Here is an 18,070-nt window from a genome sequence, read left to right on the forward strand (position 1 = left end):
AAAAAAAAAAGATCTTAATGTCCTTTTGCTATTTAATTCTCAGATTATCATATACCTATGGTTAATTGTAAGTACCAAAACTTATTTCAAAGTCAATGTTATATTTCTGTTAAGTTCATCATAATTACTGTACCGTAACTATTAAATGTAGTATACCTCATGAAAGTTTTCTGCTTCTCGCTCTTTAATTTCGAGGTCAATTGCTCTCCTTTTTGCTCGTTCTTCTTCTATCTTTTTCTGTATTTCTTTTTCAGACAATTGTCCAATCTTTTCAAACTTGCTTTTTAGATTTTTGGCTTGAATAGAACCACTTCTTTTCAATTTGATTAATTCTTCATATTCCCTACTCAATTCAAAGGTTTCATGTTCTTCCTCTTCCTTCAAAAAAAAATAAGATTTTTATATATTAAATACCAGAAAATTAAGTTTGTACAATAGACCATCCAAAAAGTGTTCATTTCTTATTTGAAGCCAAAAATAAAGCTTAAATAACCTGCTCCCTAAGTGCAATGCCTAAATTTACTGATTAAAAGTAATGCTACAAATTTAAGACTTCAGATAACTCTTATTTAAAATATTATTTCATTATGGAATATGGCTCAAAACTTCATTTAATATTTCATTATAACCTCCTAAAACTAAAATATGCATACCAAGATTAGCTTTTTCTAAGCACCACAGGAAAATCCATGTTTAGGGGAAGATGAAGAACTGTAATTGTAAGAATAGTGGGCTGGGAGTCAGATATAAGTTCCAGTTCTGACTTTGATACCGTGTGGCCTTTTGCCTTGTCACTTAGCCTCCTGGATATGATTTTTTTTTTTTAATCTCTATATAGAGCCAGAGTATCCTAAAATTCCTCCTGTCTTTGTTTTCATGATAGTCTAATAAAGTTAAATAACACTCTTAATACTCAGGTTAACTCAGTGAAGCCTTTCTACAATAGTCTGGCAAAATCCCTACATTTGACACATATCATTTCTATTCTCAGTTTTAAATTCTGCCAAGAAAGAGAAAAAGAGTCCACCAAAACTGGGCTCCAATTCTTTAAACCATTTTATCTTAAATACTTTTTTATTCCTGTTTCTCTTGGCTTCTCAGAATTTACTACTAGTTCTTTGTATACTTCTTACACTAAACCCTAATCTCACTATATGAAGTGGTAAAAAAAAATAATAATAATAATGCAGTTATTCCTGGTATACTTTTCCTGGAGAAGACCTAGAGTTCTAGGTGTGGGGACGGGGTAACTAGGGAGGGGGAATGAAGGTGAGGAGGGGTGGGATCACAGTAGATGATATGACATGAGGCTTAATCTCTTGGTTCAACCAAAGAAGAAAAAAGAACTTATTCCTTTATACTACCTTCACTTTTTAGTCTCTGTGTGTGAAAACAGACAACTCCTAAAATACCAGAAACCTAACAAATTTGTTATGTACCTCATATCGTTGGTTCCCAAATCATTCTGGTCAAAATTAATGATTGAACTAATATAAATACAATTTAGAAGCTTTTCTAGACAATTCATTTTCGGCATCCTTTATAAAATAAATGCTATTACATTTTTAAAAATTTTAAGACTAGACCTTGGAATATTTTCCTACAGCATATTCATGATATTTTGTTATTACCTATATATTTATATAGTATTTATAGTCTCTTGGTTGTCTGGGGCAAGGAAGTAAATATCCCCACAGGCCCATTGCCCCGACCCATGACAAAAGAGGCAACTTCTAAGAGATTGCAACCTCTGCATAGGATCCCTTCAGTTCCTACATCAGGAGTTGGCAAGAGGTCCCCACAAGTTGCCTGCCAAACATGCCATGTCAAGCCAGTTTGAGTCTGGGACAACCACTGCTCGTTTCCCCCCAAGTCATGGGCCTGTGTGCTGATCCCCGACCTTGTTTATGTTGTTGCCAAGAGCCCCCCCCCCCATCAGAGGCCGAGGCTGACAGAGAATGCTGGCCCCCTTTATCTATCTTTCCTCTTCTGCCTACACAACTGGCCACCCAGTTGAATAGTGGCAGCTGTGGGAAGGAAACATTTAGACAGGGCCTTGGGGCATCAGGAGGTGGGAAAAGGGCTGAGAATGCACCACAGAGAGGCAGGGGACAGCAGGAAGTTTGAGTGAGCCACAGCTCTAAAAGTCTAGCACATGCTCCACTGTCCAGCTTTCACTTTAAACACAAAATTCAAAGATAAGATGATTACAGTTTTAATTAAATTTTAATTTTTAAATTTTACTTTAAATTTTTAAATTAAAAATCAAGATGGCAACCTTAGAACATTAAATCTTATGCATGGCCTGTCTGAGCCTAGGGTCCTGTGAGGGCACAAGTTGCATGCCCTGTATAATCTATATTTATGTAGATATATATTTATGTATTTATTTAATTCACTTCAATACTAGAGAAATCATATTAAGATATTTATCATGAGAGTTCTATCTTCTAATCGAGTAAAATAAAATGATTCAAAGACTTGCCAAACTGATGTTTCTATTAGTTATTGTAAGATACTACATGTAAAATACTTATGTTGGTATTTGGAGAATGTAAGTGGGTATTTCTTAAAATCTCACCTCTCCCATTTCTTGTCTCAGTTGTTCAAATTCCTGTTTTTCCATCTCTAACTTATGCTTCCTTTCCTCCTCTGTTCGTCGTTTTTCTTCTTCCATTTTTTGTTTTAATAATTCTTCAAAATTAATTTCCAGTTTTCCCGGTGTAAGAGATTCTTGAGAAATTGTTTTATACATCTCTGGGAAGTCGTCATCTACTACCTATTTAAAATAATTCTTTCATTACTTTTGCCAAAATTACACAAACTAAAAAAGAAAATTTTTTTTTGTAGAAACTGTGATCACTTGAGTGGAAACATTTCACACTGAACTAAAAATTTGGAGACTTAAATCTCTTCAAAAGTAAACAATAAACAAGGGAGAAATTACTAGAAAATATAAGACTAAAGTATTTTATGGTTACAGAGGAAATGGTGACCATCTGTTCTTCAGTGAACACGAAGAAATCCTTTGAATTTGTATTATGAGTAATTTGAATTAGATATTAAGATTTTCTGATACCAAGAGCACTTTTAATTGAATTAAAATGAATTTCCAGGGTGCCTAGGTGGCTCAGTCAGATAAGCGTCTGCCTTCGGTCAGGTCATGATCTCAGGGTCCTGGGATCGAGCCCTCCATCGGGCTCTCTGCTCGCAGGAAAACTGCTTCTCCCTCTCCTCCCTGCTTGTGCTCCCTCTCGCTATATCTCTCCAAGTAAAATCTTAAAAATAAAATAAAATAAAATAAAATAAAATAAAGTAAAATAAAAATTAATTTCCATTCTGCTAATTAAAATAGAGCATTTCCATTAAATCATGGTTTTGTCTGAATGAATCAGATAAACCATTATGATTCTTTCATAATCAGGTAAAAATCATTCCTAATGCTGTAATTTTTTGTACTAATTTATTTACTGTCCAGCTAATTAAATAGTTAATACTAAACAGCTGCCATGTAAAATTCTAAGCACTTTACATGTATTGTCTTATTTAATCCTATAATCCTATAAAGTAGATATTATTAATATCCTCTATTTTATAGATGAGAAACTGAGGCACTGAAAAGTAACTTTTCCAAAGTCAACACAAATATTAAGTGGCAAAGGTGGGATTCAAAACTTCAAAAGTCTAATAAAATTATAAATAATGATTTAGACTATCTTTTTGTAATTTCATGAATTACATGTCTAACTGCCATTAAGTTGTGACCTTGGACAAGTTACCAGGCCTCTGTGAGTTTCCCTATCTGTGACTTTTCATATAGTCGTCATGAGAATCAAATAAAAGTTTGGGAACACTTAGCAGTGCGCCTGATACCCAATAGTAAGCTCCTAATGGCAGTTTTATTATTATTATACCCTGTAATGAAGGCAGTCCCTAAATTGCAAATAGAAACTTTGCTTTTCAAATCACTGACTTGGAATACATTTTACCATTAAAAGCAATTACCTAATTCTGTTTTTCTGTCCCCTGAAAGTAGAAAATAAACCTCGGGCCTGAATTATGACCCCATGGCTAGAGAAGACATAGGGTAATAAGAAGGCAAAGGGTAATTATTTATTTGTTCCAAGTTTTGTATAAGACAGGCTTTACCAAAGAATAAATTCAACTCAGAAACAATGTTTATATGGTCTTACAATCCAAAGATTGCCAGAAATTATTATTAATATAAGAGCTAACTGAGCTGTAATACAAAATTAAAATGTGGACCTGGATAAGAAAATAACATAAATGAAGGAAAAAGTTTCTCTCTCCTGATATAGAAATATCTCTAGGAAACTAGAGTTTCAGTTGAATGCAGTTTTCCTTCTCTGCATTTTCTACCAGTGAATAATGGCAGCTTCAGCCTAAAAATCGGCCCCTGGGATTAGATCTCCCGATATTCACAGCTACTTCTTGTCTATCACTTCTGAACTTGCTTATTCTCCAAAAATTAAGTGCCTTCGCAATGTTTATGGGGTTTCTGTGTAGAAGTCATCTGTGAATCAAGGATTACCTAGTAATACACACAAGATAGTTTTAAAGGAGCACCTGGAGGGCTCAGTTAGTAGAGCTGTAACTCTTGATCTTGGGGTTGTCGGTTCAAGCCCCATGTCGGGGTAGAGTTTACTGAACAAGTTAGTTATTTTTTAAAAAGATAGTTTTAATATACTCCACAAACATTTACAGTAAATTTTTTATGCTAGAATGCTTTGTGCCATGTGCCTGACGAACAGTCTCAGCCTGAGAACGACAGCTGTAAGCAACAACAATACGGCGTTAGTGCATGCCAGAGGAGTACTAAATGCTGTAAGAATGCATAGAAGGAACACGTCTTTGGAACTTGTGTTCTCAGGAAAGGCTTCCCAGAGAAACGGAAAATATGAATAGGAGACAGCAGAGCACAGGGAATGGAAAGAGGGATGTGTTTCATTCAGCATTTATAAAGGTCCAGAGATGGATTGGATGGATGGTCCAGAGAGCACCGTATTTTGAAGAAATTTAGAGAAATTTAGTATGTCCAGAACCAAAGATGGCCAATTAAGGATGAAGAAATGAAACAGGAAAAATATACTAGGGTAATATGATAAAGAAATTCTTTAAAAAAATTTTTAGATTTAAAAAAATTTTAGATTTTTGCTTAAGGGAAGTGGAAAATTTTTAAGCAAAATAGTAACACAAATTTACTTGAAAAAAAGAGGAGGAGGGACGCCTGGGTGGCACAGTCATTAAGCGTCTGCCTTCGGCTCAGGGCGTGATCCCGGTGCTCTGGGATCGAGCCCCACATCAGGCTCCTCCGCTAGGAGCCTGCTTCTTCCTCTCCCACTCCCCCTGCTTGTGTTCCCTCTCTCGCTGGCTGTCTCTCTCTCTGTCAAATAAATAAATAAAATCTTTAAAAAAAAGAAAAAAAGGAGGAGACAGTGAGAAAGCTCACTCTTGTCTTTACAAAGAAGAATGGATTATAGGCAAGAAAACAAGTTAAATAGGAGTTGGTTTGAGGCTAGAGATAACTGTGACCTGGGAGGACATAGGTGACCGAAGGAAGGGATAACAATGACAGTGAAATGAGGAGGAAACTGATCGATTTTTAGAGTGATTTAGAAGGTAGAACGAATGAGACTTCGTGAATGACTGGATGTGAGGCATGAATGAGAAGGTGGAACTCTTTAAGCCTCCCAACTTTCTGATATGAGCATCTGGATGGGTGATGAAGCCAAATAAACACATGGATATATGTGCCTGAAGCTCCCCCAGACATAGGAAGAAAACCAAGTCATGATATCACTGAAGCCAATTAAAATGTTTCAAGAAGAGGGGGAATGCCTGGCTGGCTCAATTGGTAGAGGCTGCAACTCTTGATCTTCAGGTTGTAAGTTCAAGCCCCATGATGGGTGTGGAGACTACTTAAAAATGTTTCAAGAAGGAGATGCAGCATTTACAGGTCAACTTGCTTGAAAATAGTTTGTGAGATAACTGTACATTTTACAAACATTAAAGTGGTATAGGGGGTGTAACTTTGTGACGGAATTAAGTTTGGTAGCAATATCCCGAAGTGATGGGTGAGTGCTTTGGAGAATTAAATAATTGTGATTAAATGGCTTTGGTCATTTAATATGTACTGGATGGGATGGAAGGTGAAGTGAAAGAAGGAAAGGAAGGAATGAGGGAGGGAGAAAGGGAAGGAGGAAACATGGGAAGGGAAAGAAGAATGGAGAGAATGGAAGGAAAGGTAGAGCAGGAAACTTCCTGCTTAGATAACGTCTGGAAAACATGCCTTCCCAGAGAAGGAAGGTAATATTCAATCCTCTAAGCCAGGCATGGCAACTTAATCAGAGCCTTCTCAACATCACACTAAAGCAAACACCTTTAACTGACTGGTGTTAACGCCATAGGAGACTTTATAGCTTATTTGCTGTCCCTACTTTTGACAGATTCCAGAATTAATATTCTCCAAAGTTTAATTATTATTCTTAACATACTCTATTTTTTTAATCAAAAAAAATTTAAGGTTTGTTTATTTGAGAGGGAGAGTGTGTGTGTAAGTACAGGAGGAAGGAGCAGAGGGAGGAACTCTCAAACACTCTGTGCTGAGAGCGTGGAGCCTGACACAGGGCTTGATTTCAAGACCCCGAGATCACAACCTGAGCCAAAACCAAGAGTTGGATGCTTAACCAACTGCACCACCCAGGCACCCCAAATTTTAAAAACTTCTAAAGTAATCTCTACACCCAACATGGGGCTCGAACTCACAACCCCAAGAGTTGCATACTCTACTGACTGAGCCAGCCAGGCAACCCCTCTTAACATACTTTTAAAAGAGCTGAATCCTAATGGCATTCTCCAGTTACATTCTATCTTACCATGCTTCTCCTTGCTTCAGCAAATGCCTTCTTTTCTTCCTCTATTCTCCTCCTGGCTTCTTCTTCCGCTTTCCTTTTTTCATCTTCTCTCCTTTGTCTTTCTATCTCTTCAAAACTGAGTTTGAGTTTACCAGGGCGGTACCCTTTTAAAATTTTTTCTGTGTCTTGGTTTTTCTCCTCTTCATTTACCTAACCAAGAAACAACTCATTACTAAGAACTGAGATTCATCAAAGGCAGGAATGAATTATCAATTAAAAGGCACAGAATCAGTCACCTCACACACAAGTATTTTCTTGCCCTTAATATACTTGACCAAAATTCCCTTCCTTTATAATGTCTTATCTGATAAAGTATTCAAATTTGGAGAAATTCCAAATAAAGATGTACTCAAGTTAAATAACAGTTCCCAAGAAAGTCAAATTTTTAAATAAAGGGAGTGTTGGAAAAAATTTAAGGGGTCATTAAGAGTTCTATTAAATATTAACTCTCCCAGAACAAAACATAAAATGTGTGTGTGTATACTTTCTATGCTTCAAGTATACCTATAGAGAGTCTCTTTTGTAGTAAAATAAAGTTCTCATTTTGTAATTTTCATGGATATTTTACTATGAACTATGGTACTTTTCCTTATACTAATCAGGTAAAAGGTTACCTGAAACTATTTTTTATAAAATTCAAATTTTATGATTTTATAATTAAAATTACAGTTAAATATTATTTATTGAAGTTTATGATTTGATTGATATTTTACTTATTTCTTCCACGAAACTGACCACCACGGACAGCTAAAGTGTGTACGTATTATGCAATTATAATTACCCAAAAATAGTTAACATTTTCAAACAAATGTCTAGAGAACTTAACTTTTGTAGATACAGCCCTTAGAACATCATTAATGCAAGTTGATCAAGAAATTCTCAAACTTGTAAAAAAATTATAGATAGTCCATTAAAATTTTAAAAATTTTTATAATGAGACTTGGAATCAGTATTTTCTTATTTCAATTTTATTTTTTATGGATAGTTATTAATATAATAACAGTTAACATTTGTGTTATAGCACTTATTACATGCCAGACATTACTTTAACTGCTTTCTGTATTAACTAACAACTTAAGTACACACAATTATTTTCACCATTTTACAAATAAGGAAACTAAGACATAGAGGGGTTAAATAACTTGTCTCTGGTTACACACTTAATAAACAGTAGATATGTGAATCCAGGCCATGTGGTTCCAGAAGCTATGCTCTTAACCACTACACTCTATACCTATATATACTTATATATACACCTACGTATATACACACACTCTATACATATATAGATATAGATACACACACACACACACACACATCTACATCTGTGTAGATGACAAACAGCATATTCCAAAGTAAATTTATTTTGATATGTTCAAATATTTGAAAAACGGGACTAAAACTAAGTGTACACATATGATTAGACTTGAAAGTGTGCGTGTACCGTACCCTGTCATTAAATACACTGCAGGCTGAACTAACAGATAAAGAGAAACCAGGTTCACTGACTAATTATTTTACATATTTATGATAATTTATAATATAAAAATAAAAATTTAAAGCATATGAGGTAAAGTGTCCCATAAAGGGAAACTAAAAAAGAATACAGACACATTTTATATAGGAAATATGTAGTTTCAAAATCAGACCCTTTTATATAGACAATCTTTTTGAATTCATAAGAATGAATTTTATCTAAAGCCAGCTTCCTTCCCTAATATGAAATGTTATATATATAACATTTATAAACTTATATATAAAATATAATTTATAGGTTATATATTATATATAATGTCATTATATATAAATATATACGTTATAGGGGCACCTGCTGGTTCAGTTGGTGGAATGTGCAACTCTTGATCTCAGGGTTGTGGGTTCAAGCCCCACGTTGAGTGTAGAGATTACTTAAAAATAAAATCTTTACAAAATACATATATGATTTATGTTTAAAAATATGTTATATATATATATTTGTTTGTTTTACCATTTGCCGCCTTGCTTCTTCAAAAGCACGCTTCTCTTCTTCCAAACGTTGTCTTGCTTCCTCTTCAGCTTGCCTCCTTCGGTTTTCTTGTCTTTGTCTTTCCAATTCTTCAAAAGTTAGTTTCAATTTTCCAGGAGAAAGTGATTCTTTTTTTGCCTCGCTTTCTAGTTCATCATCCTAAGAAACATTGTGAAAACACATCTGTTAATCATAAAAGGAAATGCTGGTAACTTAACTGCTTTGATTTGTTCCTAAAAAAAATAAAAATAAAAACTAAAAATAAAAATTACCATGACCAATGAGAGACACTTCGCTTCCTTGAGAGATCGCCGTTGTTCTTCGTATCTTATTCTTTTATCTTCCTCATACTTGACCCTTTCTTTTTCTTCTCGTTCTTTCTCTAGATCCTCAAAATTCTTTTTTATCTTTCCAGAAGTTTTGTGTGATTTGACAGGTACCACTGTTACAAGTAGTGAATCATCTCCTTCCTAATTTATAAAATAGATAATTAGCATATTTCTTGCTAACCAAAATTCAGCTTTCATGGGACTTTACCTCCAGTACTGGTGAATTTCATTACATTGCCATCAATGTTACGAAGAACAAAAATTTATATATATATATATATATTAAACATTTCTATTCAACAGTTCTTTCTCTGGATTCATTGTACATGGAGTTAATTTAACTGAAATCCATTGCTTCAGGTTCAAGGAGCATCTTCTTTCCTGGAAGGTGGTGTTAATACAGCTGTTTGGCTAAAACCGCATGACATCATCTGAATTTAGCTGTCCGTGCACTAGTTCCACAAAAAGTGAGGTGCATGTGAGTGTACTCGGAATCAATTTGATGGTGGATAGATTCAGTTTAAACACACACAAAAAGTCTCTCCGTAGGGCTTTTTTCTCCATACAAGTTTTTAAATACGTAACAAAACTATTATTTAGTGAGGAAAAACAAACAGTATTTCCAAGTTATTTATAAAACACTTATAGACAATACTCACTGGCATTTGGTCCTAGTAAAATATTCTTAAACTTGTTGTTTTTAAAATTCAGTTAGTTCTATTACATAATCTGTTGTTACCTCTGAAATTTTTTCAAAAAGAAAGCAAGTTATAATACGTTAACACGTGCCCTTAAAATAAAACTGCTTCCAATTTATGTGGCTATCGTTTTAGGCACACCATCAAATTGACTGATGTTTAACTTTCTTTGTTAGATAAAAAGGGATTAACTAAAATTTTTGTGGCTGTTGAACATTCCTTCATGGTACTCAACACTGTACTTTCTACTAATACGTGATAAAACAAACTATCAAGAACTCTGAGGAGAGAAGACAAATGATGAAAAAAACCCTGCTTTTTAAAAATGTTAGCTTTCAACAATCTTGACTATTAGTAACAGTTCAAGAAATACGTAGTCTTGGATCAGTATCTTAAACTGAGACTTGCGTCTCTAACCATGAAAGCAAAAACATACTTTTTTTTTCATACTTTTAAGACACTAAGCTACTGTTTGAAAGTGCAAAAGTATGATCTTGCTTTTGCAAAATACTTTTGTCCTTTTTGTTGCTGTTGCTATAATTATAATAAAAGTAAAAATGCTTTTAATTTTTTAATTAAAAGATTACTTGTGAATCAGATAATTTTAGGTGATGTTTCGTTAAAGGAAATGTCCATTTACCTCTGGTGTTGATTCAGTTCCCGTATTGTTTATGTCCTCAATCTATTGAATGAGAATTTCATATCATTACATTACATTGAATTTCTGCTTTCTGCTTTTAAATATACAATTGAAAAGTAATTTAGCTGTGACTTATGGTAAAATTTCAAATTTATAATTTTGAAATATTTTTATGTTTCTCCAAATTGGCCTATTATGTCCTTTTAAGTGGAGATTAAACCTTATATTAGTTTTTGTATTTGACATCAAAATCAATATCTAGGGAATATATTAAGAAAAAAATTAAGATAAAGCCTACCTTTGTAATTCTGGAATTTGAAAAATGTACCAAACTCTTATGACCTGCTGTAAGCTTACAAGTAGCAATTATTAATTAAATTACCAATTTAAACTGAGATAAATTTCTCCATTCTCTGTCTCTGCCCCAAAGTAAAACCTACATTAGTGTTCAAATATTGTGCAATATAAATATATGGCAAAAATATAACTGACACAGTAATACAGTGCAGTGCACTAGCTTTCACATGGCTAGTTTAGAAGGGGAAAGAATTCTGGTAGACACAATTTTTTACTCTCTATTTTGACCACATCTAGGAAGGAAAGGCCCTCATTCAATAGAAGGGGTCTCAACTTGGACATTACTCATAAGAAACACCATTAGGGTAGCTTGAGGGGCAGGCTAATGTATGTAACAAACAGAAATGAGAAAGAAGATAGGTGATTTAAATAATGCAATGTTAGAGATCTCAGGAAAAGGAAACATAAGCAATGGGAAAATGGGAGAAGTTAGAAAGTAAACATTTACTGTTCATTGTTTAAACATGATTTTTAATATCAGTGAAGGAGTCTGGAAGTAGTTTCTTCCTTATGCAGGCTAATGGAATTCTGTTGTACCCTGGGTCGTAATAGGAACTGGACTGGCTAAGTCCCTGTTCTTCATCATTTCACTTTCCTTTTCTATATTCTCTGTCATAGGAGAATTAATACATTTTATTAAGATACCAAATTTCTTGAAAGATAAATTCTGAATAATTTATTAAAAATAAATCTATTTTACATTTTAATAATTTTATTAAGTTTTGTTTAGAATAATTTTTTTGCACAATTATATATTACACTGATAATATTTACACTGTAAATGGTGAAGGTTTTATTGAATGATGTATTGTACTAAGAAAAATTTTAAGCTATAATAAAATAATTACGAAATTATTTCTCTTCAAGGGCACCTGACTGGTTCTGTTGGAAGAACATATGACACTTGATCTCAGGGTCATGAGTTCAAGCCCCACACTGAGTGTAGAGATTACTTTAAATAAATAAATAAACTTAAAAAAAAAAAAGTATTTCCCTTCCAAAGAATGCGAACAACTCCTTGGCAAGTCGCATTTGTCTCTCAATAAAAAGTTTTAGGAGATATGGTGAGAAGCCAGACACTGAAAGTACAGGAAAGATAAATTCTAAATTTCTTAACCCCAAATTTCTTTTACTTGCTGCTAAAACCTCAGATTTTTATTAGCTTATGGTAAGATAATAAATTATATTTGGAGTGTTTTTTGTTTTGTTGTGTGCTTTCTTCTTTGCTCATTTTAAGCCGTTATCAAAACTTTAACAGAAGACAGAATTTTGTTTCCATTGGGTTTCAATAAACAAAGAAGGTGAATTTGTCTGAGTGGCCGTGGTGTCAGTATATTCACAGAGAACTGAGACGTTCAGTTCCGTTACAGTGTTGGCTCTCAGAAGCTACCATTGAAGAGCTGCTTCCCAACTATTTCTTTTACTCCTTCCCAGAGCAACTTTCTTTTGTCCCCTTTATTTGCAACATCCCAGTCCCCTACCAATAAGTTCTCGTTTTGTAAGCTGACAGATGTTAACCTTGCCCATCAGAGTATCCTCAAAGATAACCAGATTATACTAAGACTCTCCCCCAAATTTTATTGATCTTTGATTCTAACATCCAGTATACAAAGTTTACCCATTTTTAATTCATCATAAGACCCTAGAATCTGGTACTTATCCTCCTGACTCAGGAATCCCTTCTCAAGCATTCTTGAATATGGCGTTGTACAAGTGGGTTTTTCAAATTAATGTTAAGGCTTTTTCTTTCTTGGTTGTGGGGCTCAAACCAACAACCCCAAGATCAAGTCACATGCTCCACCAACTGAGCCACCCAGACGCCCCAACATTAAGACTTTTCTTGATTACCTATGTCATACTTCTTAAATTCAAAGATTCAATTTTATTAGACTTGAGCAGAAAATGTACTTAAATTTTAAAATTGGGCTTTCCATATTTGTAAGATAAAATTACTATTAACAGTTTATTTTGCTCTACCTACATATTCTCAAATAATGTAATAAGGCCAAAATTTTCATTAACCAGGACTCTATGGCATCCTGCCATGTAGTTTCTGGAGTTACTAAAGAAGTGTTATGTTGTTGTTGTTGTTGTTTTCATGATACCTTGTCTTCCTCTCTCTTAGCATCTCATGTCTTCATCCTATTCAAACTCACCTCTTCAACACACACCCAGTTTTTCTGTGAGAAATCACGGCCTACATATTCAGTTCTTGGGGTTGTAATGGGTCTTAAAATCTCATGAGTCTAGTTAGTGCTTTTTGAAAAAGTATAGACTTAAAATAAGTAGACTAACCCCATGCACATACCCACTGTTTGTTGTCAAATACCTTATTAATTATTTATTTTATCATTTATTACCTTCTTTTATAATGTATATTATAAATATAATTACATATGCTAATATATTTTAATATTTACAATATAAAATCTGTAGTACTTATTATATTTGTACTCCTGGGTGAAATTTCATTGCAAAATGAATTCTCATCTTTGATGACTGGAGATGGCAGAGATAAAGTACATGCCATCCTTTCTTTAGATAAAGAGGTACAAAGTGATAAAATATAGGAAATTCCAATTCTTTTCTATAATTCATCTGGCATATGTCATTATATGCCACTATACAAGTGGCTATTTGTGCCACAGAAAGTTATATGCAAAGTCTGGGTAAATAAATGTCTTTGACATTTAAGTATGGCATATGCTTTGCCTTCTTTGTCATTTTTCTCTTTAGAAAGGTAAGAAACTGGAAGGAGCGTAGCAAATAGGTTTATGGCACTTAAAGATTAGGCAAAAAAGAGTCAAGTACAAAAAAAAAAAGAGCCAAGTACAATTTCACAATAAAAATGGTTTTATACTGTGAAGACTATGTTAATTTGTTAATGATAAAAGAGATGGACGAGAAGCTAACATGGTTTCATGACATTTTATCTATATGTACTATTATTTAGGTGAAACATTTACAGCCTACTTACATTGTTCTAAGTGCTTTGTATTTATTAACTCATATAATCTTTTACTTTTTTTTAAGATTTATTTATTTGAGAGAGACAGAGGGCACACATGCTTGAGGGGGGTGAGGACAGAGGGAGAGAAAGAGGGAAAGCAGACTCTCCACTGAGTGGGGAGCCTGACACAGGGCTCAATCTCAGGACCCTGAGATCATGACCTGAGCTGAAACCAAGAGTTGGACACTTAACTGACTGAGCCATCCAGGCGCCCCTCATATAATCTTACTAACAACTCTAGGAGATAAGTACCATCTCAATAAGCTCAATACACTGACCATCTCTTTTGATCTTACAAACTAGGTTAAGTACATAAACAATATCACTGTCATCTTTTCAAGTCTATGACTACAGATAATTTATAATGTAAAATATCAATGCATGAAAGAAATCTTGTGAACTGATCAATTCTTAATAAAATAAGATTATGACTATTGGAACTTCACGTTTCTTTGTCATTATAATCAATCATTTTGAGAGATTAGCTTTTTCCGGAAATTAGATCAGATTCTTGAGGGTTTTTTAATTAAAATAGTTTATATATTTGACAGAGAGAGAGAACACACAGGGGGAGTGTCAGGGAGAGGGAGAGGGAGAAGCAGGCTCCTCATGGAGCAGGAAGCCAGATGGGGAGCTCCATCCCAGGACCCCAGGATTATGACCCAAGCTGAAGGCAGACACTTAAGCGACTAAGCCACCCAGGTGCCCCCAGATTCTTGGGTATTTTAAAAATACTTACCAACCTCTTAGTTCTCATGCTTTAAGCTAAAATATATGAGAATTCTAAATTCATTAAAGAGACTATACAAAATCGTCATAATTTTTTTCTCCCCTCTAATTTGTCCCCTGCGGCTATGGGCATCAGTAATGGCTATCTGAAAGAAAGAGCTGTCGCACATTTCTCCCCTTTCCTACCAGCAACTTAAAAAACAAAGCTGGGACGCCTGGGTGGCTCAGTCAGTTGAGCAGACATTTGCCTTCGGCCTCAGGTCATGATCCCAGAGTCCTGGGACTGAGCCCCACATGGAGCCCCTGCATCAGGCTCCTTGCTCAGTGGGGAGCCTGCTTCTCCCTCTGCCTACCACTCCCCCTGCTTGTGCGTTCTCTTTTTCTCTGACAAGTAAATAAAATCTTTAAAAAAGAAAAAACCAAAAAACAAAAAAAGTTAGTAAGCTAGCTAATAACACCATTGTAAAATAAAACGTGATTTGTTTCAAATTCTTAAATAGGAAGGTATCTTAATTATGCCTTATTGTGTAATTATAACCAACAAGTATTTATTCATTACTATTGGAAGACCAGCATATTGTGGATATTTTATATGAAACTGCCTTACATCTCTGTAAAACCCTGTAACATGTCAGGAAAAACAAGAAATGTGGACCGGGTAAGGAATACGTACTGAATGACAAGATGGTATATAACAACAGTTATCTCAACATTCAACCTTAAAATAACTACATTCTGCCCTTATCCTTCTAGGCATTTGAAAATAAATATCTGTACTTAAAGTAGATCTTGTTTTCAAGTTAACTGCTATTTAATAAGTTAATGTTACATTAAAATATTTTAATTAGGCATTGTACTGATTAATTTTACCCTGTACAATTAGTTTCTGAAGCAAATACCAATTTAATATTTAGTGTATACCTGCTCAGCCCTTTTTGCTAATTCACGTTGTATCTTCCTCTTCTCTAACATATCCTGCTCAATTCTGCGTCTTCGTTCCTCCTCTGTCCTCTTTCTTTGCTCCTCTTGCCTTTGTTTCTCCATTTCAGCAAATCTACCTTTAACAGTACCTAAGAACATAAGAAACATGTTTGATATTTCGCTACACTTCCCTTTCTTGCAATTTCATTTACAAGTTACCTCTGAAATTTCTTACCTGTTAGCTTTGGGACATAAGCCTTTTCTACTTTTGAAGATACCTCTTCCTCATCATCAGAAGCAAGCATTTCTTTAATCTAAATGATTAAATAAATTAATATGAACATGTCCAAAATTTAGACTAAATTATATTATATACAGAGTTTGAAATTAACTTATAAACACAAAAAAATATTTTAATTATAGTTAATATAAAATATAGTTAATGTGAATAATAAAGTGTAAATTAAAAAGATGAAAATGAATTTTGCACAAGAATAAAATAAAATAAAATAACCTCCTGCTTTCTCCTGTTCCATTCTCTCTCTCTAATATATTGTTCTTTTCTTCTTTGTTTTTCATCTCTAGATCTCCTTTGATTTCTTTCTTCCCTGGCTCTCTGCATGGCTTCAAACTTATCCTTTACATCACCCTTGCCAAGTTTTGGCACATAGGTTTTTGGGACAGGTTTAGATGAAGAAAGCAGAATCTTCGTTAGAAGAAAATAAAGAGAAGAAAGTTAAAAAAAAAAAAGATAGGAAGAAATCAGGTAAAGACAGATCAGAATAAGCAATATAGAAATACTTATTGAAACAGAAAATAGAAACAAGTTTGTAACATTTATACAATCATAATCTGATTACTTTCTAAAGTCTAAGTATGAAAAATAAATTTTAGAAAATATGAATAAAAACTTCATTAATATAAAGAAGTTCCATTTTGTAGGGGTGTTTCACTGAAGCTTAAGGCTAGTAAAATATAAATATTGAGTACTGGATTCTAATTGAAAACAATATACTTTCTCTTCCTACACCATTATTAAAGATTCAGATTTGACATCTCTTAAAAGATACCAGGACTAATTTCAATAAATTAGGTGAAGGTGAAAACAAAGCAAAAGTTTAGGCTTTTAAGTTTAAAGCCTAATTCATAGATCACTCTTGCTCGTTTCCCTATCAAATATGAATAAAACTGAAGGGCAGTCCTTTATTCCACGTGCGGCTGAGGTGTGCCAGGGTCTTTACATACAAGCGATTCAGAGGTTGTTAGTACTGCCGTACTGCCCGTCTAGAATTTCTGTAAACCAACATTAAAAATGTGTAAAAAGGCTGTATCGTTCCAAGTCGGTTGAACTCTAAGGCAGCAAAAGAGCTTCCCAGGAAAGGAGGAATCTAGTAAAACACTGGAGAGAAGATTTCCCTCCACTCTAAAACCAGGAAAGCCAATTATTTTCATCATTTTGAAAATTAAGCTGATCGCTAAAAAGTTTCAGTAAATAAAACCTCGGTGCCTCAGAACACCAAACCGTTTTCTCCTGGTGATAATGGCAAATTACTTATTAATCTGTGGCATACCCAGCCTCTATTTTATTATCGTCTTATAGTGTCATTGGCCAGTTAGGGTTTTTTTAAACTTCATATTGTCGGGTGTCAGCAACTGAACTCTTCTCACTACAACTCCCAGTAACTACAGCCAAGAACCAGAAAAAGGCAAAGAGAAGTTTTACTGTAGCTGCTGGAAGAAGTAGCTGAGAAGGAGCCTCACCTGAGTGAATTATTGCTTTCTCCTAAAGATATACATCAGATCTTTTTTAATACAAAAAAATAACTTCTAAGACTTATCAAGGTATTAAAATTCTATTCAAGGTGCTAGCCGTCACATCCACTTCGCAATCATTCACAAATTTAATAATTATGCTGCCATGATTAGAATCCAAATGAAAATACTGGGCCCAAGAACAGCCTGTGAATTTTAGCTTTTACATTTTCTATCCTGACACTATGTCATTATGAACTATCACCTTTTCACCAAGCAACTGCCTTTCCGCAGCTCTACGTTTCCTATTTTTTTTTCTTTTTTAACGTTGGAGACTTACCTCAGCCTTTTGGGAAATATCATTCATGTTTGCTGTATGCGGTCTCCGGATGATTTTGGAGCTTTGTATATTTTTGCACCTGAAAAAGTATGTTAGAATTGAGTAATAATTTTTAATGACTTAATTCTTAATCTGCTGTGTATTTTCGTAAACAAAAACATGTTAACTGCTCCTCAAAAAATACTGACACAATCCAGGCAAGTAATAAACTGTGATAACCTTCAGCTCCGTTTCCCAAAATTCAGGGTATAGAATGTACAAGGCACATGGTATTAAGAGATCCTTATAGGGGCATCTGGGTGGCTCAGCTGGTTGACTGTCCAACTCTTGATTTCACCTCAGGTCATGATCTCA

General features: G+C 34.2%; 1 protein-coding gene across 4 annotated transcripts in view; it reads right to left on the bottom strand.

Moving 5' to 3' along the window:
• Positions 1-18,070, bottom strand: part of NEXN (nexilin F-actin binding protein) — a 48,744-nt gene that overhangs the window by 7,338 nt on the left and 23,336 nt on the right. For 3 of the 4 annotated variants that reach the window (XM_040627117.1, XM_040627115.1, XM_040627118.1), the window contains 9 exons: positions 17,717-17,795; positions 15,860-15,938; positions 15,625-15,773; positions 10,608-10,649; positions 9,213-9,410; positions 8,923-9,099; positions 6,897-7,085; positions 2,582-2,779; positions 157-378 (listed from right to left, as the gene is read on the bottom strand). In XM_040627117.1, coding sequence (XP_040483051.1) covers positions 157-378; positions 2,582-2,779; positions 6,897-7,085; positions 8,923-9,099; positions 9,213-9,410; positions 10,608-10,649; positions 15,625-15,773; positions 15,860-15,938; positions 17,717-17,743 — 1,281 coding nt within the window. In that variant the 5' untranslated portion in view covers positions 17,744-17,795. The remainder of the gene's footprint in view (positions 1-156; positions 379-2,581; positions 2,780-6,896; positions 7,086-8,922; positions 9,100-9,212; positions 9,411-10,607; positions 10,650-15,624; positions 15,774-15,859; positions 15,939-17,716; positions 17,796-18,070) is intronic. The other variant, XM_040627119.1, reaches the window with a different exon arrangement.

This window comes from Ursus maritimus, unplaced genomic scaffold, assembly GCF_017311325.1.
Source record: "Ursus maritimus isolate PB19 unplaced genomic scaffold, ASM1731132v1 scaffold_12, whole genome shotgun sequence".
In the NCBI taxonomy this organism is placed as follows: domain Eukaryota; kingdom Metazoa; phylum Chordata; class Mammalia; order Carnivora; family Ursidae; genus Ursus; species Ursus maritimus.